Source organism: Hemicordylus capensis, chromosome 2 (assembly GCF_027244095.1).
Source record: "Hemicordylus capensis ecotype Gifberg chromosome 2, rHemCap1.1.pri, whole genome shotgun sequence".
NCBI lineage: Eukaryota > Metazoa > Chordata > Lepidosauria > Squamata > Cordylidae > Hemicordylus > Hemicordylus capensis.
In genome coordinates, this window is record NC_069658.1 from 394,660,151 (window position 1) to 394,683,213 (window position 23,063).

A 23,063-nucleotide genomic window follows, 5' to 3' on the forward strand; every position below is an offset into this window, starting at 1 on the left:
GAGTTCTTCTGACTTCTGATGGTACACCTGAATAAAAACCAGGAAGCCAGCAAATGTCAATATTCTGCTAATAAATGTGGTTGCCATGATAGGTCTGAGTGGTAGTAGCCTTTTAGACCCCATGTTCAGCCCAAGACACATGATAGCACCACTACGCCTCCTCAGGCATATCTACAATAAAATATTTAACTGGTTAAATTCATTGTTTCCTCTCTTGTGGAATTCTGAGAACTGTATAGCTCTGTGAGGAGAGCTCTAACAAAAGCATTCTCAGCACTCTCACTAGACTACAATTCCTATAATCCTTTGTGGGAAGCAATGACTGTTAACTTGGTGATTTAAAAAAAGGAGTTGAATTTTTATGAACAGAAGGCACTTCTGTTCACAAAGGGAAGGATTTTTGCCATCCTCTCTCTTCAATAACCCCCTTTGCTGCATGTTATCCTGCTCCAGAGGGTCACGACCCCAACCCTCAGCAGTGGATATTTTTGCGGGGTGGGGTGGCTGCAGGGGCTGCTTTGGAGAGAGGAAAAGGCAGGGAAGTTCCCTTGTGGACATTTGCTTTTGCACAAGCCCAATTAGGATACAACCCGATATAAAATTGGTAATGTAGACAAGCCCACCAAAAACACATCTAAAATATAGGGAGGGGGTGTGTGGTACTCTGGAGAAGCCTATCTGAAAACTGAGAGAAAGGGAAGGCTGGAATAAACTAGGTTTCCCTCCCACTTCCAAATAGGCCAGAGCAGCAAACCAAGATCTCTCACAACAAACAATATCAACCATAAACATGATTAGATGCAGCATTTGCTTCTGCTTGTAACCATGAGCTTTTTCACACAGGGCTTTTAGTTTGCATCTCCTCCAGAATGGAGGTGTGGATTCACATATCCGCCAGATTTACTCTGAAGTCCCTGTGAGCTGTTGGGGAGAACTTCACACATGATTTGGGAAAATCCATTTTTTGCGTTGGTTTTTGGGGGCAATTTCCAACTCACAGTAAAGCCTTGTGGTAAACTCACGATAAAGCCTGCTGTCTGAGAATGCTCTCTGCGATTAAAAAGAAAAAGAAAAAAGAGCCCTGCTTCAGCAGTAGTGAGATAGAAGTTAATTTTATCGGCAATGCCCTCCTTGGACTTTAAAGAGTGATTTTTTTTAAAGCTTCTACTCTGTAAGTTGCTTCAAAGTAATGGAACCCCCACTGCTTGCCATGGCAGCTGGGTAGAGTGGCTCAGTGAATGTGGTGAGGAAACGGTAAAGGAGGTTCATCATGGTGTTGGTGATGCCATAAAATGTCAAGGAACCAGCAGCATAGTCTAGCAAGATCCCGATGGTCTTGTAATAGCAACCTTTCAACACAGTCTGGGTATTATTATGCCAGACAGAGAACTTTTCTGAGTCCCACTCCAAGCACCAAGAATTGCTGTTCCTACCAATCAGGTAGAACATACACCCTTTCTCTGTCCTATGCCTGTAGCTGTAGGTAACTCCCAAGCAGAGCCATGCATTTGAAATCTCAGTCTCCCAGTAATGACAGCCTTCACAAAGACTGCGGGTACACAAGAGCTGTGGCCAGTGGTTGAATCCTTGGCTGGGTTTCGCATAGTTCTCCAACAAGATTCCCATGTTCAGCACAGAGTGGGTCTCTTTAAACAGGAAGAGCTCTTCATTGGCAGTGCTGGCATCAAAATTCAGGTTACAGTAATCTGTTCACAGAAGGCAAAAAAAGAGAAGAAAAGTGTCAAAAGCAGCCAGTCACAGGCAGTTCAGGAAGATGGACAAGGAAAAGCAGGCTTGGAATGAGCAAAGCATGTTCCAAAACCACAAATCACTGAGTCTAGAAGGGATTTGGAAATATCTTAATGCCAGCCTCTTGTCCGAGGCAAGAAGCTTCGCAAATGATCTTACATCCAGACTGCACTACCTTACAAAGACACTTGTCTTTGTAAGACAACCCCGTTTGTTTATTGCATATGTATCATTCCTATTCTTTCTCCAAGAAGCTCTGTGTAACATAAAAGGAGCTCTGCCAGTTTTAACCTCACAGCAACCATAATCACCCTTACAGGTGGATTGGGCTAAGAGATGGTAATAAACTCAAACTTGCCCAGAGTCTTCCATGGCTGTGACAGAATTTGAATATGGGGCCCAAACTACATGTTACACTAAGCCCCAATGTACTTGATTTTTACAATTTAAATAGCTGTGGCTGGTGTGTGTCCACTGATTTATGGAAAGGGGTTTTGCTTAGAGAACAAGGGAGGTTTCAAATAGGATATGTCCACACTTGCATATGAGCAGTGACGTTGCTTTAGAAACACACTCTCAGTGTTTTATTCATATATACAGTCTTCCCCCCAAGACTGAGCTTGGGGAAAATCCATCCCAATTGTATTCCAATGATGAATGAAATTTCCTGCTCTGCTTGTGAAATAAAGATTTGTGTGTGTGCAGAATTCCCAAAGTTTAATCATATATTTGGTACTTGCTTGTGGAGTACAAAAATGTTGTTGGTTTTATGAGACGGCACCACTTAAATTCACCCTAGCAAAGTGGCTGTCTTGAGGGGTTTCCATTATTAGGGCCTCAAGACAAACTCTGGCACATCATTAAAGCACATGCTGTTGTCATAAACTCAGGATGACGCCTGTTCTCAGGCACAAGTGGGATTATATACAAGTGGTAGCATGAGCCACAGTTAAGGCCAATCCACATGACTGTGGGGGGTGGGGTGGGGTCATGACAAGTCCCATGAAATTCCCACACCTGTCAGCTCAGCCACTCATGTGCAGGGTCATTCTTGAGGAATTTTACATTGCCTTTGAATTCTGGAGAAGCCGCAGCAGATAGGAATTACGAAAACAGGGCAAAGAGGCTTTGCATCCACCTTAGTCCAAGGTTTGGTTTGTATCTGGATAAGGATAGCTAGACTACCCTGACGTTTGCCATTTATTCCTCTTGTGCATCAGCAGTTGCAAAGATCAAAGTGAATTTATCCAACTGAGCAGAATACAATATGCCACTGTGAGGTTATGGTATTATTTATTTTTGAGATATGCTCCACTTGGAATTTATCTTTATGCTCTAGTGTAGGGTTTCTTAACCTTGGGCCCCCAGACGTTGTTGGACTACAACTCCCAGAATCCCCAACCATAAAGGCCATGTCTGGGGATTCTGGGAGTTGTAGTCCAACAACATCTGGGGGCCCAAGGTTAAGAAACCCTGCTCTAGTGTTTATACTTTGCATTTCTTTCCCTTGTCATTTCAGTACTTCTGAGTTGCTATCTGTTTGCTTTTGCATCTTGATTGACTGATGTAGCTAAGCCTGCATGCAAAAATGCCACCATTGCTGGTCTGTACAAAAGTGAATTTAGATCACACTTGTATATCCTAAGCATGCCAGTTCCAGTAGTTCTAGACAAGAGCCCACTCCAAACAACTCCTTTCATGCTTCCACAGGCACTTCACTACTGATGTGTTTTGGATGGCTGTGGCTTGCTGAGGCGCATACAACCAGCAGTGTAGCTATAATTGAGCGGGTGGCCCCCCAGCTCCAGAGGCCCCCCCCAGCTCCACCCCTCCCTACTTACTTCATTATCTCCCTCACCAAGGGGCCTCTGGGGACAAGGACGAACATGGGCCTCCTGTCTCCTAGCTATGCCCCTGCATACATACCATGTAACTTTAACAACTATAACTTGTTGAGATCTGGCCAAACAATAGCATTGCCTACTGATACAGTTAAGTGTAAGGCACTCTTGATGACAACAGTGATGAAACAAATGAAACATAACACCTACACTTTAGGAGAGTCTTCCGGTCCATGGGTGGTGGTATCACTTCGTAGGGCACTACTGTGATTCCTGGAAGATTAAAGGTGCTTGAGTTATATATCCTAGACATGTGTGGTGTTCTGGGCTTGATGTGAAACAACAAGGCAACTGGAGGCCTTTTTCAGTTATGGACAGTCATGATTTGAACTTAATGTTTTAAGCTGCCGGTCTACTCTTTAGTGCTTCACAAAGCTCCTAATTCTCATCATTCTGGAAACTAGCCATGTTAGGCTGCAATCACATGCATGTTTATCTGGGAATAAGCCTTACTGAATGGAGTGGGACTCGTACATTGCATGTCTTCTGTAGCAAAACTATACAGAATCCTTTGGCACTAGCTCTCTCACTATCTGTTGTGCCCATAAATTTGTCTGCTTGTAATAGTGGGAAGAGATAAGTAAGGATCTCTTTGCTCAGTTGCTTTACCCTGTTCAGATTAAATTGGGAGAATAGTATTAGTGAAGCATCAACCAGAAAGTAACCTTGCATGGACAGTTTTACATAGGAGGAGCTTCCCATAGTCCATATTTGTAAGGTGTTCTACTGCAGAACTGGCAATCCAGCAGGTAATATTTTAAAAAGGTAGAAATGTGCTGCAAGACACTTTTCAGAGCCTCTTTTTCTGCAGATGGAATAATCAGCCATAGTGTTTTGTCAATTCCCCTAGTTTGCCACATCAGTGTGAAAAAATTCCCTTTCAGACATGACCTTAGAATTCCAATACAGAGTTCTCATTCTTTTATGATACAATCAGCCACCCCATCTTGTCTAGCAGGAAGATCTTCTACTTTTCTATAGAGCTCAGTCAAACTTCTCAAGTTCTGCTCACTCAGTGTTTATTTTTATTTTTATTTATTTAACATATTTCGATACCTCCTATTTGTCTAAAGGTGTCCCATGTAACATGGTGTAAACATTTAATGTAGATGTATTAAAGGTGAAATGCCCCCCATTTCAAGTGCCCTTATTCTTGCTAACCCTCATTTTGTGGGTTGTCTGGCTCTTCGTTTGGAGAGGCCCCCTTGCCAGGCCCCTTTCAGAAGAGTTTGGAAAATAAGTCTTGATGATAACAAAAATAATGTGAGCTGATAAATGCATCAATGCTGAAAGTCTGTCCAGCCTTCAAGTGGGCAGAATTTACTTACCTTTCTGAAGGACTTTGTTAATAAAGCAGAGTCCAACCATGGATAACTGGGCTTTCAAGTCAATCAGCGTCTGCTTAAGCCCTACAAAACTAGTAGGTTCTTCACACTTCAGACCAATCAAAGCTTCTGTGCAGCCAGACATTAGCTTTACTTTTGGGAAGTCCTGTGGGAGTAATCAGATTTTAAAAGAAATTAAAATTCGGTAGATTATTTTTGGGGCAGAAAATATGGATTTCCTTGGCATAGAAATTGGACTTTTTATTTATTGTTTGGCACAGTCTCTCTTACTATATGTGTTTTCAAATCCATTTGACCTTCTCTGTATACGAAGTCCATCATTATAACAAAATGGCACCTATTTAGTTTAGGATTCTTAGTCCCTGGATTATTAATCTGCTCTTTCTGCTTAAGGTGAAAGTGCCAGATGTAGTAAAGAGGGTTTTAAAATATCTTAACAACCTTTTCCTTTTCTAATACAAAAAGTGAGGACGGATAAGTGGCTTGATCTGTCATTATATGTAACTGCTTCTTATCTCTTTCAGTGGGGAAATGGGCTGTCTGTTCCTTTTGTAGACCTATGTTATCTCTGTTCCTCAAGATAAAAATACAAAGCATTTGCAAAGGAGAATCAGCAAGTGGGAGGGGGTACTTTATTCCTCCTGTGCCCCAGGAAATGCCTCTCCTCCTGAGCCTATTTGTCTCTCACAGCTCCTTGTTTTGGAGCCCATATGGAGAAAAATATTTAAATATAAAAAATGGGTGGAATTTGCATGGGAAAGTTAAGGAGTGGCAGAAAAGTTAACCAGCTCTCTCTCCTGCCTACCAACCCTCCTGCAATTCCTCTGCATTCACATTACAAAGGCCCTGAATATCCTTCTCAAGTCAGGTGGCCAGCATGCAAGGGGTATTGGGTTGCAGGAAGGAAAACTGATAGTTGTTGAATAAGATGGAGTGAAAGGAAAAGAGTTGGAAGGAGGCAAACCTTTCAGATAAACCAGAAGGGGACAGAGTAGAATCAGGAGTAGAGCAGAGCAGATGGAAACACATGACAGCTGGTCAGACAGGTCAGTAAGGGAGATAGCACACCCCAGTGCCAGGTAAGAGACTCGACTATAGACTATAGGTGTTTATATACCAATGCCAGATGCCTTCAAGCCAGGATGGGTGAGCTGGAGTGCTTGGTCGCTAATGAAAATCAAGCTGGAGTGCTTGGTTGCTAATGAAAACATAGATATAGTGGACATAATGGAAACCTGGTGGAATGGTGAGAACCAGTGGGACACTGTTATTCCTAGATACAAACTCTACAGAAAGGACAAGGAGGGGCAGATTGGAGGTGGAGTAACATTGCATATTAAAGAAGGGACAGAATCTAGAAAACCGAGGAAGACCAGAGTCCTCCACAGAATCATTATGGGTGACAATATGAGGACTGAAAGGAAATGTGTTACTAAGGACATGCTATCACCCTCTGGATCAAAATGCTGAGAGTGACCTGGAATTGGAGAAGCAAATCATTGAGACATCAAAGAGATTTTAAAAGAAAGAAGAGCTGTAATAATGGATGACTTCAATTACCCACACATAGACTGGGCAAATTTACATGTGGGTATTGACAGAGAGTCCAAATTTCTCAACATGCTAAATGACTGTGCCTTAGAACAGTTGGGCACAGAACCAACTGGTGAAATTGAAAGCATGGAACTTATTCAAAACCACAATAACAGAAGCTAGGGGTAGAAGCGAGCTTGAACTGGACCAGGCCCAGTTTGGATTGAACTGGCTTGTAAAGGGGAATCTGGTAAGGATTCCTCTTTACGAGCATTGGGGGTGGGGGGTCATTAGCAACTAGAACTGGATTAAAAAGGGATGCAGAAAGAGAGTATGAGGAGCATATAGCTAGAAATGGCAAGGGGAATAACAAAAACTTGTTTAAATATAAGAGAAGCAGAAAATTTGCCAGGGAGGCAGTTGGACCCTTAGATGAGGAGGGTGTGAAAGGGATTATTATGGAGGATAAGGAGACTGCAGATAAGCGGAATGATTTTTTTCCATCTGTCTTTACGGCAGAGGATACTGACCATATACCTGCTCCAGAATTCAGCTTCTCAGGCTTGGAAGCTGAAGGACTGGGCAATCTGAGGAGATGAGGATGTTCTAAACTGTCTGGAAAAACTAAAAATTAACAAATTGCCAGGGCCAGATGGCATCTACCCAAGAGATCTGAAGGAACTCACATGTGAAATTGTTGTTCTCCTAGCAAAAATATGTAACTTGTCCCTACAATCAGAATCTGTACCAGAGGAATGGAAAGTAGCTAATGTAACTCCAATTTACATTGGAGTAAATGTAAAATTTCCTGGGGGGATCCAGGAAATTACAGGCCAGTTAAATTAACTTCTGTGCCAGGTGAATTGATGGAAGGCATACTTAAGGAAAAAATTATAAAAAGAACAGGCCTTGCTCAAGGAGAACCAGCTTGGATTCTGCAAGAGCAAGTCTTGCCTCACTAACGTTTTGGAGTGTCAACAGGCATGTGGATGAAAGTGATCAAGTTGACATAGTATATTTGGACTTCCAGAAAGCTTTTGACAAAATTCCCTACCAAAGGCTCTTGAGTAAACTTAGCAGTCATGGGATAAGGGGACAGGTTCATGTGTGGATTGGTAACTGGTTGAAGGACAGGAAACAGAGGGTAGGAATAAATGAACAGTTTTCACAATGGAGAGAAGTAAGAAGTGTGGTCCCTCAAGGATCTGTACTGGGACCTCTGCTCTTTAACTTGTTCATAAATGATCTAGAAGCAGGGGTAAGCAGCGAGGTGGCCAAATTTGCAAATGACACTAAACTATTTAGGGTCCTGAAATCCAAAAGAGATTGTGAGGAGCTCCAAAAGGATCTCTCCAAACTGGGTGAGTGGGTGACAAAATGGCAAATGCCATTCAATGTAAGCAAGTGTAAAGTAATGCTTATTGAGGCAAAAAAAAACCTCCCCAGCTTCACATGGGGTCTGAGCTGTCAGTAACTGACCACTGTCACTGTGGTTGTGGTGGACAGCGCATTTAAAATGTCGGTGTGTGGCAGCTGTGAAAAAGGCAAATTCCATGCTAGGGGGTCATTAGGAAGGGGAGTGAAAATAAAAATGCTAATATTATCATGCCCTTGTACAAATGGATGGTGCAGCCACATTTGGAGTACTGCGTGCAGTTCTGGTCACCGTATTTTAAGAAGGACATTGTAGAACTGGAAAACATGCAGAAGAGGGCAACCAAGATGATCAGGGGCCTGGAGCACCTGTCTTCTTCTTCTTCTTACTACTACTACCACTACTATATTTATATCCCGCTCTTCCTCCAAGAAGCCCAGAGCGGTGTACTACATACTTAAGTTTCTCTTTCACAACAGCCCTGTGAAGTAGGTTAGGCTGAGAGAGAAGTGACTGGCCCAGAGTCACCCAGCTAGTATCATGGCTGAATGGGGATTTGACTTTGGGTCTCCCTGGTCCTAGTCCAGCACTCTAACCACTACACCACACTGGCTCTTATGAGGCAAGTCTACGACATCTGGTTGCTTCTTAGTTTGGAAAAGAGGCGGCTATGTGGTGACATGAGAGGTGTATAAAATTATGCATGGATTAGAGAGAGTGGACAGAGAGAAATTTCTCTCCCTCTCCCACAACACTAAAAGCAGGGGTCATCCTATGAAACTGAAGGTCGGGAAATTTAGGACCAACAAAAGCAAGTACTTTTTCACACAGCTCATAATTAATCTATGGAATTCTCTGCCACGGGATGTGATGATGGCCTCTAGCTTGGATGTCTTTTAGACAAATTCACGAAGGACGGGTCTATCAGTGGCTACTAGTTTGGTGACTATAGGCCACCTTCAGCTGTAGAGGTAAGATGCATCTCAAAACCAGTTGTAGAACGCCCAGGCTCAAATTCCTGCTCATCTTGGGAGGCATTGAGCAAGTCGAGACACATCATAACCTCCCTGACAGCACATAAGGTTAAAACACTGCTTTGAGCTTCCCAGAGGAAAGATGGTATAAAAGTGAACGTGAGAAAGAATTATCAAAATTATCTTGTGTGGGCAGAAAATAGCCTTGATGGGCAGCCACCATGATATTACTTCCAGATGAAAATTACTCAATAATACCTGTAGCTAGGAAATGTATAAAGCCATTGGAATATCACTGGGTATTTTACTGCTATTTTGCTATGGGTGAAATGTGATTTCAGAAAGCACCTCTTAAGGGTTCCAGAGGTAAATTCTATCTCTGTGCAGACAGCCACAGTCTATTGCTACTGTCAAGTTCCAACCATGCCTTCAAAATATGGCTTAAATGGTGCAGAGGCCATTTGCTCACATTGGAATTTGCTTTAAGTCTCCTGATATAGATTCCGTTTTATTATTTGTTTTTCCGTTGTGTTCAAAGAAACCGCTCCCAGCTGTTCAAACACAAAATACATTTGCACTCCCTTGACATTTTTATAACAAAATGAGGTTTCTCTGCAACAATGCACTGGAGATTTTAAAATCAAGGTAACCTATGCTGCAGAAACATTTATGAGGGTGGGAAGGCCACGTAAAGTCTCTTGCTCAAGCTAGCTATGTATGATGCAAAGGCAGCTGCTGTCAGTACTGGGGTCAGAGCTGGCATGGGGTGGGGTGGGGGAGAGAAGTGTGTTTTGTAAACATGCGCCAAGAGTGATCAGATGACAGGCAGGCGATGAAAGTTTGCTCCACTGAGTCTGGCTATGTGAAAATGCCCTTTACCTTTCTCTGTCACTTGCTTCTGGCACTCTTCCAAGAGGAAGAAAGGGGAAGGAGCTGTGGGGCTACTCTATCCAGCAACCAAACGATCAAGAGATTCTTCCTAGGCTAATAATGGGGTGTGCATGGTAACAGTACGGAGGAAGAATGTCCATTCCAAGGAGAGAAGATGAAAGAAAGAAGGGGTGAGGAGGCCCTTAGACGTATCAGGTTCCTCCTCAGCAATGCTGTCTCTATGCCTTCTATGTCCTTGGCAGCCCTCTGGAGATTACATAAACTCAAGGAGAGCACATGCTTTGCTTACAAGGAGTCCCAGGTTGAAACCTTGGCATCTCCAGTTAAAAGAGCTCAAGTAGCAGGAATGCCTGAGATCTTGGAGAACCCCTATCAGTCAGAATGCTGCACTAAATGCACAAAATTGATCTGAGATCCTGTTTTGTGTTGTTGGCTTAGTGGCCTTTTGAAAACAGCCTTGCATCTGTTTGTGAGCCATGTTGTTGCAGAGAGCCAGTGTGGTGTAGTGGTTAGAGTGCTGGACTAGGACCGGGGAGACCCGAGTTCAAATCCCCATTCAGTCATAAAACTAGCTGGGTGACTCTGGGCCAGTCACTTCTCTCTCAGCCTAACCTACTTCACAGGGTTGTTGTGAAAGAGAAACTCAAGTATGTAGTATACCGCTCTGGGCTCCTTGGAGGAAGAGCGGGATATAAATGTAATAATAATAATAATAATAAATGGACCAACAGTCTAAGGCCTACTGAATTCAATGGAACTTGCTCCCAGGTGAGTGTGCAGATGATTGCAACTTTAGTATCACAAATTATTTCCTCTGATCTGGGTTTGGGTTTCGATCTGTCTTGGATGGGTTTGCCCTTCCCTTGAAGGACCAGGTGCACAGTCTGGGGAGCCCTCTTGAATCCAGCTTTGCTCCTGGATACCTGGGTTGCAGCTATGTCCAGGGGTGTCTTTACACAACTTTGGCTTGTGTGAAAGCTGCAGCCCTTCCTGAAAAAACCAGATCTAGCCATGGAAGCACATGCCTTGGTGACATCCAGACTTGACTACTGCAAAGCATTGCATATGGAATTGTCCTTGAAGAGTGTTCAGAAGCTGAAGTGAAGTTGGTGCAGAATGCAATGGCTAGGCTGCTGCCAAGAGCCCATTTCCCACAGAATGTTACATCAGTCTTGTGCAAATCACACTGGCATCCGGGCCTCATTCAAGATGCTGGTGCTGACTTGTAAGGCACTAAATTGTTCTTGTCTAGGGTACCTGCCAGGACGCCTGACTCCATATAAGACTGCTCATCTCAGAGGTGCTGTTCTGGGTGCCGTTCACTAACAGATATGAGGCTGGCTGGGACCTAGGCAGGGGCGTAGTGAGGGGAGAGATGGCCTGTGCTCAGACACACTCACCTGGCTTTCCCCTCCCAGCCGATGAGTCAGGAGCCCAGCCGATGGAAGAAGGATGGGTGGAGGGCAAGCGGCCGAAGGAGCCACGGTGGCGGTGCACACTCCTGCTGACCGGGCTCTGCCCATCCTCCTCCCATCAGCTGGGCTCCCAGCGGATGGAAGGAGGATGGGGGAAGCCAGGTGGGTGGGGTTGTGCACACCTTCCTTCCATTGGCCAAGATTCAAGCTCAGCCGATGGGAGGAGCATTGGCAGAGCCTGGCCAGAGGGGCTGTGCCGCCAGCCACTCCCTTTGGCTGCTTGCCCTCCTCCCATACTCCTTCCATCAACTGGGCTCCTGGTAGATAGGAGGAGTGTGTGCACATGCTCCAAATGCGCTGCCTGAATGCACACTCTCATTCCATTGGAATCTGGTGGAGGGGGAGCAGCTGAAGGAGGCCGACGGCCGTGATGGCTGCAGGCGATGGCTACTGCTGGTGATGGCAGGAGCCCTGGAAGCAGGGAGCTCAGAGGCTCCTCCTGGAATCTTGGCAGCTCCCACAAGAAGGGCATTACATCTCCACCCCTGGCCTTGGACAGGATTTCTCTGTGGTTGCACCAAGATTGTGGAACTCCCTCCCCCCAGGAGGCTCATCTGGCTTCTTCCACCATGACTTTCCAGAAGATAGTTAGGATGACCCTCTTTTGTTGGACAAACAACCCAGTGTAATTGGGGACCTCTCACTCTGTGTGTTTGGCGGCTAAACCCTTTGTTGATAGTCATTTTGTTTTGCTGTTAGTTTTATTTCGATGGTTTTATGTATGTATGTATGTATGTATGTATAACAGCCCTAAAAGTACTATATTCACAGAGTGGAAGAATGAATTCTACCTGCAGGAACTGATGGTCACTTGGGTCATCAATGAGGGCTGTTAGCCACAGGTTCTGCTGCTTGAGATCAGCTAACTGCTCTTGACTGTGCTGGATGGAATTTCCCAATCCAACTAAGGCTGATCTTTCTTCTTGGTCTATAAATTCCATCACTTTGGTCTGTAATCGCTTGAGTTCTTTCATCACCTCTGCAAAGGCCCGATTCACTTCATCTCTGGCAGTCTTCACCACTTTCTGGAAGGGGAAGGAATCACCACTCACTATACCTTCTTTAGCTACTACCTGTTGTCATTTAGTATGTCCTTGTGGAATTCTCAAACTGGTTATAGAGAGACATGCATGATCAGAGCAGTCAAGCTGCTGTGGAAACTCACTCACACTGTGGTTTGGTCAGACATACTAGCTTCTCAGCAGCACCGAGCTCCAACAGTGCTGGATTGGCTGGATGCTTGTGACATTTCTGATTTTAGGCCCTTGCCCTGGAGCAGACCTGAACTATAAAAGGACTGGCTGGTGGGAGGGGGCACTTGAAAAGAAATGAAGAAAAGAAATGTCAAAACTTCCTAATGGTGCTTTATTTTAATGTTATTCTAAGTGCATAACCTGCACTTTATTTTAAGTGCAGAAAGGAACGGGTAAAGAAGACAAAATCAGTTTGCGATATGGAGGTTGCTACATGTGCAAGGAGGAAGCAGAGCTCACCTCACAGCTGAAATAGCCACATGCACTCCTGTCTGCTGCAGGTATGTCAGTCTACAGCCAGTCTTGTATTGTAGCCTGCTTCCAAGCATAATGGTGTTTAGTTGCTTTATTTATCTAAACAGTTCATAATTGTAAGAACTCTCTCTCTCTCTCTCTCTCACACACACACACACACACACACACCCTACCTACGTCTGTTGGTGCGCCGGACAGTATCAGCCCAACTCCATAAGCAGCCTAAGGAGTTGCTTGAAGCAGCAATAGGTGTAGGAATGCAAATGAAGACAGGAGCACCCCGGGATGTTAAGATAGTGGCATGTGGCTCTTGGATTTTGTGACCTGAGAGCTGCACCCTAGTGTGACATTGCCAGGTGTCCTGGGATGTATGTGTCTCACATTATGTGGTGCAGTTGTTTGGGGCAGCGGTCTTGAATACTGAATGGTACCAGGAACTGCCTTGATTGGTTCTTTTACAGTGCCTCAAGGGAAGTTTCCCCCTCAGCTTCCTGTTGCCAGTAACTGCAGGGACTGGAAGAGCATTCACCAATGAATGTTGCCAGTTCTCAGGAGTCAGTTTGGCATGTGGGAATTTCTTCAACAAGGGGTCCAAAGCCTGGTTGCTACTTTAAATCTAACTGTGGATCGATCAGATTCCATCCCTCGCCCCCCACATTGTCAGTAGCACCAGAACACAAAGAGGTTCTTGTGCAGGGCAAGAACTGGATCTGAGAAATACTAGTGAAAACAGAGAAGAATGGATTAGGGTAGTCCTAGACTGCTGGCAGTGGTTTCCGAAAGACCAGGCCTGCTCAACTTCGGCCCTCCAGCTGTTTTTGGACTACAACTCCCATAATCCCTAGCCACAGTGGTCAATAGCCAGGGATTATGGGAGTTGTAGGCCAACATCTGCAGGAGTACATATGGTTCTCAGCCAGCCAGATCCTAGGGTGTTCTGTGAAGAAGCAGAGAAAAGGTAAGTCACTTCAACACTTGCTAGGGAATTCAGGGTGACTAATTTGCTAAACCCTTGGCCTCTGGACCCAAAGGAGTTTGCAGAGCTGGCCTGGCTCCAAACCATACAGGTAGATACCAAACAGGTAGATACAAGGAATGATATAATACAAGGTGGCAATATTCTACCCCTCAACCTTAGTCTTGTTTTGTTTATTCAACTCTTTTGCTGGCTGTATCCACAAGAACTTCTCTTACCATAAGATAGTTCACCCTTCCCCTATGTTTCTGACTCTCCGCTGTCAACATTAAGATCTGATTTTCCACACTGGCATGCACTCTCCTGACCTCCACCTAGAAAAGAAAATTAAAATATGGAAGCAGTTCCATGAAGACATCATGCATCTCTTATAGGATGGACCCTAGATAATCTATAATTACTCAAAGATCAAAAGCACCATAGAATTGTGCCCCATATTAGAGGGGGAAGAGCTATTGAAATGATCTAATACAGCTGCTGCTTCGTTTATTTCAAAATCTTAAAAATCTCAGCTTTCATTTCTAGTCCAGCCATGAACTGAATGTAGCTGGACTAGCTGCTGTCCTCAGCTGAACTCTTCGTTCAGCTTGCAATAAATGTTCTTGAAACTGCAGAATCTCAAGAACAAGCAAACTCCAAAATGTAAAACTAATGATCTTTGGATCCGCATTGTTAATTGGCTCACAGATTTACTGGCAATGACAAGGTGACAGACCAGATTGTCTGATCATTCACATTGCAATCCAAAGGTAAGAACTCCTTTCTGACTGCTTGTTTCTTGCCTCAGAAGGAAAACATCTTTAAAGGAAATGCCTGAAAATGAAAACTGATTACACAACTGAATATAAAGATCAATGGGCTGAAGAGCAATCGTGATGCTTGTAAGATCTGTGAGCAAGTTTCAGTAGCTCAATGTGTTTTGAGGGAAAAGCTTTTGTGGAGCATACCTAGGTTTCAAATGGCAAGAGATATACATGGTAGCAACTGTGAATAGTACACATCCATTTAGGTAGCCAGGTTTCCCTGTATATAAACACAGAAGTCTTAGGACCAAACAACACAGGATGTTAAACCCATTATTAGAAGACCGGCTTAACCTAGAAGTGGACTGGAAGTGCCCGGAAGTGGCCCGTTTAACTTTAGAAATTGCAGGGGACGTGATCTGGGAATGTGGTGTGCACTGAGGGAAGGTCATCACTTTCCCACATCATAAAGGGAAAAAAAAAAAGAATACTTAGAATCAAAGAAACTTTCCCCCAGGGTGAGACTGAATTTGTGACTTTTGTTTTTGGGTGACCACTTGAAACTGAGTCCACAGCTCCTCCTCCGTCATTAATAAAGATTGACCTATTGATTTCAACTGGCTTAAATGTATCTAACATTGTGTTGGATCGTGGCCACAATCACAATGTGTTTATACTTGTCTCTATGACCATAAAGCCCAGAAACTTCTTTGAGAGAAAGAAAGCTGAGTTTTTCATCATTTCTGTGCCAGATACCATACGCTGGACTGCATTCTTGCATGCTGAACTTGCAATCTTGAGATCATAAAATATTTATGTGGGGTGGTGGTGTATGCAGTGGGCCCACTGGCCTGCCAGGTATATGGATTTCCAAGTTTGAGCCTGTGTTAATTGGTCCCTATTTAAAGTGTGTGTGTTGGATGCACTATTCCCTCTAACAGGGATTCCCAGATGTTGTTCACTACAACTCCCAGCATCCCCAGCTGCAATGGCCTTTGGCTGGGGATTATGGGAGTTGTAATCAAGAACATCTGGGAATCCCTGTTATAGGGAATACTGGTCAAGTGGTATGAACAAAAGCAAGCTCACTGATGACCTTCTTCCTGATTGTCAGGAACCTTTCAGGTCTCTGGAGCATCAGTCATTCTTTTACTGCAGATCTATCAGCATCTTTGCACAGAAAAATGATAAGCCAAAAACCACTAGGGATTATGTTGTTTGGGATAAGAGAAGGACAATCAAAACTCAGCTTCTCTCAGGCAGCATTGTTCTATTTTTCTTTTAGTTAGGGAGAGAAGGAATTAAACGTAATTTAGTTTTCTTAAGCAACTTTCTGTATTATAATAATGTATAATAATGTTTATCCTGCTTTCCCCTTTGAACTGGAACCAAAAAATGAAAAAGGGTACACAAGAAGCACATGAAACCACCCATAATAATGTGATCAGGTTCAACACACCATCAAAAGCAAATGCATAACAGTCATGCTAAAGGAGACAAAGACATGATGCCTGCAGTTCATACCCATCACCTTTCCCCCCTTACTTGGATGAAGGCACTACATCCATGACATTCGAACACGAATGTACTATTGTGGTTTTCTGTCTTCTTTATAGCAATTTTATCAAAGGCTCACATCATCCTGGCTCAATGTTTTCTCTAAGCCTCGATGGGCCTCAGCACCACAGGGCAGATGGGACGGTCTGTGGCCTCTCTATGATCCATTCTGGTGGGGCTGAAGGAGTCCAGTTTCCCTTCCCACCAATGCAATCGTAGTTCCACTGACTAGCCCCAAACCTCACGCACATTCTAACAATACGCTAACCATCTCCCTGTTCATGGTCCCTTAGCTGCACTTTTCCTCTCCTGAGTCGCAGGCCTGAAGCTCCAGCTGCCTGTGCATCCATGTCTCCCTCTCAATCCCAGCCTGGCTAGGAGGTGAAAAGGAACACAGAGAGACCAGGTGGAAAGCAGGGTAGAGATAGCAGCCAGCATGAGGAAGATTACTGAAAGCAGTCCCATGGACATTAAAAGGACAAGCTAGACAATAACCAGTTTGCCCTTTTAATATAAATGGGACTACTGTGAGTAATTTTTCATCATGTCAACCACTATGCATATATAATGAAGGTTAGAATTCCACTGGTCAGATGGAGACCATTGCCTGTCGGTTTTTTAAAAATCCCACTTACCACAAAAAGTGTGGTGAAGAGCATCACATAGATGTTAATATAATCCTAAGTGAATGTGCAATGTAGCTGTCGGTTCAAATAAAGGGCTAGATCTAGTTGCCCTCTCGCTTTATAGCTGTTAAAAAGAGCCTGTCTGCACAAACCTAGCTGGAAGACTTGATCTCTTTCTTTGGTGGGGATTTTATGGTTGGACAGGGAAGGGTTTCCCCCATTTGCATGCAGCCTTCCACTATTAGGAGCAGCAATATCTGTCAAGGCCTATACCTGGTTGAGCTTCGGCCCATCGGCAAAAGTGTCAAAATTTTTGACACTTTGGGCACCCCAAAACTCTTGGCCTAGAGGTAAGAACAGGTGCCAAAATATTGAGCAAGATATCTCTGCTGGGGAAGAAAAGAAGTCATAGATTGGAGTCATGCAAGAATAATTAATAAAAGAACAGGGAAGTTCATGCAGGCTGATTAAAAAAATACAGGCAGTTTTGCATATTAACCCTACACTTGGTTGGCCCCTACAAGAGCCTGTGCAGGTCATCTATGGTCAGTGACCATGTGGATGGGATTGTACCTGTTAGTCCTCCTGCCCCTGACCTACACGTGCCCACTGGACTTTCACCTTGTACAAGGGTAGGCCCTGTCAGGGCCGGACTGGGGGCACTGAGAGGGTGGCAAAATGTATGTGAGGAAGGTGCCAGGTTTTGAGCAGAATGGGCAATTAAGGGTGGGAGTATTCACCGCTGCCAAGTTCTGTGGGGCGCAGGGGCGCACCACGGGTGGGGCGTACCGGGAATATGCCCTGTTGCCCTGTGGGCCAGTCCAAGCCTGGGCCCTGTATAGATGACCAGATGAATGCACAAAGGGGAGGGGCAATGGGCATGATCTTGACCCTCCTCACCATCCATTAACTATGGATATGTCATCCACACAGAGTTTTGAGTTACAAGCTATGACAGCAGCACCAGTAAAAGGTATCCTCATAAGAGTGAGAGAGTGCCAAAACTGTCACATCCTTGGGAGCCTGTGATGGATTCTGTCCAAGCATTGCAAATTAAATGTCTGCTTCCGCTACACACACAGGTGGGATGTGGGATTTGTAATGCAGAATAAAGTAGTGGGCTGTTTTCTTTTTAAACCAGAATCAGCAATTTCTTAGCCTTTAGTACAGATATAAACATATGCAGTTTCAGCAGCATGTTTTTTGTTTTGTTTTTTGCTTTGGTGGCAGGGGCGGGTGGCGGGGAGAGTAGCCAGGCTGTGATGGCCTTTTTCTGACTCCTCTCCCAACCTCCTCTGTCATCCATCTAGATTCTTGGCCCAAAATGTATCTTTATAGAGATCTAAGAGGAGAAGGGCATCCTTGTGGACAGGAAATACATTGTGAGGCAAACATGATACACCCAAACCAACCAATCACCCAATAAATTAAAAAAATAAAATAAAAGGAAGGCACAGACCACATGTAGCAGAATGAATCCTCGTATATTATTGTGTCCTATGGGAGACAGAGCAAGGAATACTGCTGGTGGAAAGAGCAGAAACAATGAGGAAGACAGAGTTTATGGTAAGAGCCAGCTACTAAATGCCCCAAGGCCAAAGCTGGCCCATGATGTGTGAGTGAGGCCTCCCCTGCCCCAGATTCCAGGGCTAGTCCTGCTATAGAGCAGGGTGACATTGTGGGCTCCTTCTCAGGCACAGCACAGCAACCTCCACTAGCACCCCCTGCCTATGAAGGGCTTGTAGGGAAAGGAGGACAACAATGTGATGGCGCACAGCTTTTCCTCTTCCGAACAGAAAAGGAAGGCAGGAAGGTGGAGAGATTTAAAAGGAAGAAATGGAGGGGGAGAGAGAGAGAGAGAGAGAGAGAGAGAGAGAGAGAGTGTGTCAGAGAGAGAGAGAGGAGAGAGAGTGTGTCAGAGAGAGAGAGAGAGAGGAGAGAGAGTGTGTCAGAGAGAGAGAGAGAGAGGAGAGAGAGTGTGTCAGAGAGAGAGAGAGTGGAGAGTGTCAGAGAGAGAGAGTGTCAGAGAGAGAGAGAGAGAGAGGAGAGAGAGTGTGTCAGAGAGAGAGAGAGAGGAGAGAGAGAGTGTCAGAGAGAGAGAGAGAGAGGAGAGAGTGTGTCAGAGAGAGAGAGAGGAGAGTGTGTCAGAGAGAGAGAGAGAGAGAGAGAGAGAGTGTGTGTCAGAGAGAAGATATAGATAGATATAGATATAGATATATAGATATATAGATAAAAGAGAATGGAAGGGGGCACCATTTGGTATTCTGTTTCAGGCAGCAAAATGTTATGAGCTGATCCCCCTTACCCTTTTCTCAAAGTTGGCCTCCAAGAAAATAAAAAGTCGCTGGCCTTGCAAGAGGCATTTGAGGACGCAATACGTACTTCTTTCTTGGCTCGGTCCTCCTTTAGAGGGATGGCTTCATGATTCTTGTGCTCCTCCCGGACGCAAAGCTGGCAGATGAATTTGTCTTCCATTTTGCAGAACAGCTCCAGCAGTTTGCGATGCTTCACACACATCTTGTCCTTCAGCTCGCTGATGGGTTCTACCAGCTGGTGGTTCTTGAAAGTCTTGTCTTCATAGTGGGAGCGGATGTGGTTCTCGCACAAGGCAGCTGTGCACTGCAAGCAAGACTTGACAGCCTTGAGCTTCCTGGGGGAGCAGAAGTCACACGCAACATCCCTTGGACCTGCCAGCTTCCTTGACCCTTGACTCTCCTCGCGGGTAAATTTCAAGGAAATTTCTCCCAAAGTTATGTTTTTACGGAGCTGAGGCCTTGAGCTGAAGGGCTCCCGGCACTGAGGGCAGTAGGGGCATTCCCCAATGAGAGCTTGGTGGTCCCAATAGTCCTGAAGACAGTCCATGCAGAAGTTGTGCCCACAGGCTGTGGTGACAGGGTCTCTGAATACCTCAAGGCATATTGGACACACAATGTTGTCCTCCAGAAACAAAAAGCCACTCTTCTTCATGGAACTGGGAAATATGTTTGGGCTTGCAAAAGCTCTGGGGGAAATGGTTACATGTAGGGCTGTCACCCATTTAAAAAAAGAGAAGAGAAATGTAGTTAAAGAATTGTATGAATTGTCAACTATTGATTAAACATACATAAATGGGCATATGAATAAAGCAGTAGATCAATGCCCTTTTTTGTTTGGAGCATTAGGGAGGAGAGCTGGTCTTGGGGTAACAAGCATGAATTGTCCCCTTTGTTAAAGCAGGGCTTGCCTTGGTTTGCATTTGGATGGGAGACTACTACACAGCTGGAGATTCAAGATTGCCCACTCCTGCCTTAGGGGATGGAGCTGCAGCTCAGCTGAAGAGCATCCAGGTCCCGAGTTCAATCCCTGGCAGCATCTCCAGCTACAGCCAAGAGAGACTCCTGCCTAGAATCTTGGAGCGCTGCTGCCAGTCAGTGTAGACAATACTGAATTAGATAGATGGACCCATGGTCTGAGTTGGTATAAGGCAGTTTTGTATGTGTTCCGATGATAACTTAAGGTGCCACAATACTCTCTTTTTTTTAAAAGGAAATTCATAGATCTATCCCGGCAGGCACTGTCTTGGAAGAAGCATTCCCTCCCTTGAGAATGAGAAGGGACAGTGGCTCCTCTAAGACAGCAAGCACCTTTGTCATCCAAAGGTTTTGTAAGGACTTTGGTTAAAAACACCTTTAAAATGTACACATCATTCAGTTAACTGGGGATATGATTTTTGGTCAAAAGGTTTTAAAAAACCCAATTACTGTAACAAATTACTTGACTAAATCTTGCAGCTGTAAAGCGACAAGACTCAGCTTTAATGACCACAAATTAACGTTTAACACTGCTCTAGCAATAGGTTTGCCACAGTGTGAAGCATTATTATGAGTTATATGTAGATGTTTAACCAAAAGATTCTGATGGCTATAATCCACACTCGATGCATTCCAAAAATAGTCAAGTCTGGGTTTGGAATAGAGAATGCAAATTTCCATGACTTATCTGGACAGCAATAACTGGTTTTTTTTTTAAATTTCAGAAGTCATGACAGAGACATGGGTGATAGAGGGCAAGGCAGAAGCACTAGCAACACGTGCAATAATAGTAACTAGACAAAATGCAATAGAATCTACTTATGTAGAATCTATTTACATTAGATTCTATCTCTTCTGCTGAAATCTTTTAACAAATCCTTTCCTCCCTTAGACCTTTTCAAACTTTTTTTTAAAATGAGAGCTAGAAACTTAATTTTAAAATGCCAAGATTACCTGCGGTTATGTAATATGTCAGATATGTTGCCTTGACGGCCATCTACTTAAAACTTTTAAATAACACCAGTTACTAATTTTCTATCAATGTTCTCATTTGACTAAGAAGCTAAGATTCCCACTCGCACAGACATTGTAGGCTTTCCTAAACATTGCTTTTTCTCATCATAGGTGAGCATATGGGCCATCACTTTTCTGCACAATAACCCAAAGCATTGGCCCAGTTCAGACATAATGTGGCTAACCGCTGTTAATCATAGCCGGGGTTCCATTTCTTAACTCCAATTCTGGCCACAGATGTTCTCCAAACTGTGGCCCGCCAGACTCCAGTTGCAGGAGAGGGGATCCCCTCCCTGATGCTCAGCCTCCAAGGCCAATCCCAGCCACCTCCGTGGCCGGACTGTGGGCAAAGCGTCACTGTGTTAGAGGCTTGACTGCGATTGGCCACAGTCTCCAGTGGGGGGTGTTGAGAGCGCAATCGTGTATTTTCAGAGTGCTCCGTCTGTCTGCAGCAGGGAAAGGGCATTTGGAGCCCTTTAAATGCCCTGTCGTGCCAGTGCTTTTTCTGTCAGCCATGGCACCGCCCCCCCCCTGCAAATTGCCCCAGACCCTGAAAGCTTCATGCAAACACAAATTCTTGGGTGGTTTTGGGGTTGAGGGAGGGTAGAATTCCGCTTCCATTGTGGGAGGGGAGGGGGAAATCCAGTCTACTGGGGATATGGCTGTGTTTTGTCCACCAACAGGTGATCTCCACTGTGGACTAAGAGCTCACGGGTTCAGCCGCCCACTTAACCACCAATGAGCCCAAGGGGCCTCTGCAATAATGGGGCCTCCAACTTTCTCTGTTAAAAATAGAAAAGATTCTCCACTACCTCCTCCCACCCAGAATCCCTCTTTTCATGCACCCCAGAGAAGATCCTCACACCCCATGTGCCATAGCCTGGCTGCATGCACAGCTGTGGAATGCACCAATGGGACTGTGCATTTACACCAATTTTAAAATCCCGGGTCTGTGCACCATATGTGCACATGTGTGCGCCATATGCAGATAAGTGGGCATGGGGAATTGTGGGAGAAGGCACTTTACTCTTCTCCCCCAGCCTCACCTGGCAAACTTCAGACCATCTGGGGACATGCGCTCATTATTAATTCACATCTTTACTGTATTTGTACCATAGTGATACTGGTACTGCTGGTCTATGATCAAAAGAAAGATCGGTATGCTATTTAAAATGTAACCTTTAACTTAGTTCAGGGGGCTCAACTTGATCATTGATGTTTCTCCCATTCCTAGATTATACGATCCTACAATTCTACAAACTGGTCAATTTAAACAGTGCAATAAATCCCCATACTGAGATACAAGGTCACCGGTGATATCCTACCTTTGGTATCCTTTTAACACCGAAAGTCATCTGGTAAGTCAGCAACTGGTGGGCATTATTAGAAATCACCAGCTGCTCCACATACAGACAAACCTGCCCCTGACTCTAGTGACAACAGATTTTTAGTTGTGTTCTTCTTGGCTCCAACAGCAGCTCCCATTGAGAGGTCCCTGCTAGTCTCTAGCCTTTTCTGGGTCTGAATTTGCTAGGTGACATCACAGTTCAGACTGCAGGGGGGGGGGTGCTAAGCGCTCTGGTTATGATGTCATTGCACAAACAGATCCAAGTGAAACATTAAGCTCCTCTGTGCAGTGTCCTTAGAAAAGTGACACAGCATGGACAGAATGGTCTGGAAGCTAGAGAAATATGGAAGCAAGGTGTCTGCCCAGCATTTTAATCTGGTACAGAGAAATTCTTGCTCTGGTAGTTCCAAAGGTACAAATATCTCATACCATTTTACAGGACCAATTTTGGCTGGTGAAGAGAACAGATACTTCAGAATCTTAGAGTCCAGAACTACCAGTCTTTCAAAGCAACTGCTGGGGTATTTAGAGGGTGGCAGCCCCTATGCACCACCTCTTCAGGGCCCAATATTAACCTCATAAAAGAACACTGATGAACTGGTGCCAGTTTGCAGAGATCACCTTCCAGTATAATAAAATACCCATTATACCCATGTCATTATATGCTGTATAATAAAAATTCTCTGACCATGATACATAACGTTGAGGAAAGTATACATCTTCATTATTCATGATGTCAATGTCATGGACCCCTTAG

General features: G+C 44.5%; 1 protein-coding gene across 2 annotated transcripts; it reads right to left on the bottom strand.

Moving 5' to 3' along the window:
* Window positions 1–1,096: 1,096 nt before the first annotated feature.
* LOC128345972 (E3 ubiquitin/ISG15 ligase TRIM25-like) lies at window positions 1,097–22,462 on the bottom strand. Of its 2 annotated transcripts, XM_053298740.1 has the most exons (7): window positions 22,284–22,462; window positions 19,037–19,680; window positions 13,947–14,042; window positions 12,036–12,269; window positions 4,979–5,141; window positions 3,801–3,863; window positions 1,097–1,706 (listed from the first exon to the last, which is right to left on the bottom strand). In XM_053298740.1, exons 2-7 carry the CDS (start codon window positions 19,619–19,621, stop codon window positions 1,165–1,167), a joined length of 1,683 nt encoding a protein of 560 aa, XP_053154715.1. In that variant the 5' UTR covers window positions 19,622–19,680; window positions 22,284–22,462; the 3' UTR covers window positions 1,097–1,164. The 2 variants fall into 2 exon arrangements, with proteins under 2 accessions (XP_053154715.1, XP_053154716.1); XM_053298741.1 differs by lacking the exon at window positions 12,036–12,269.
* Between the last annotated feature and the right edge of the window lie 601 nt (window positions 22,463–23,063).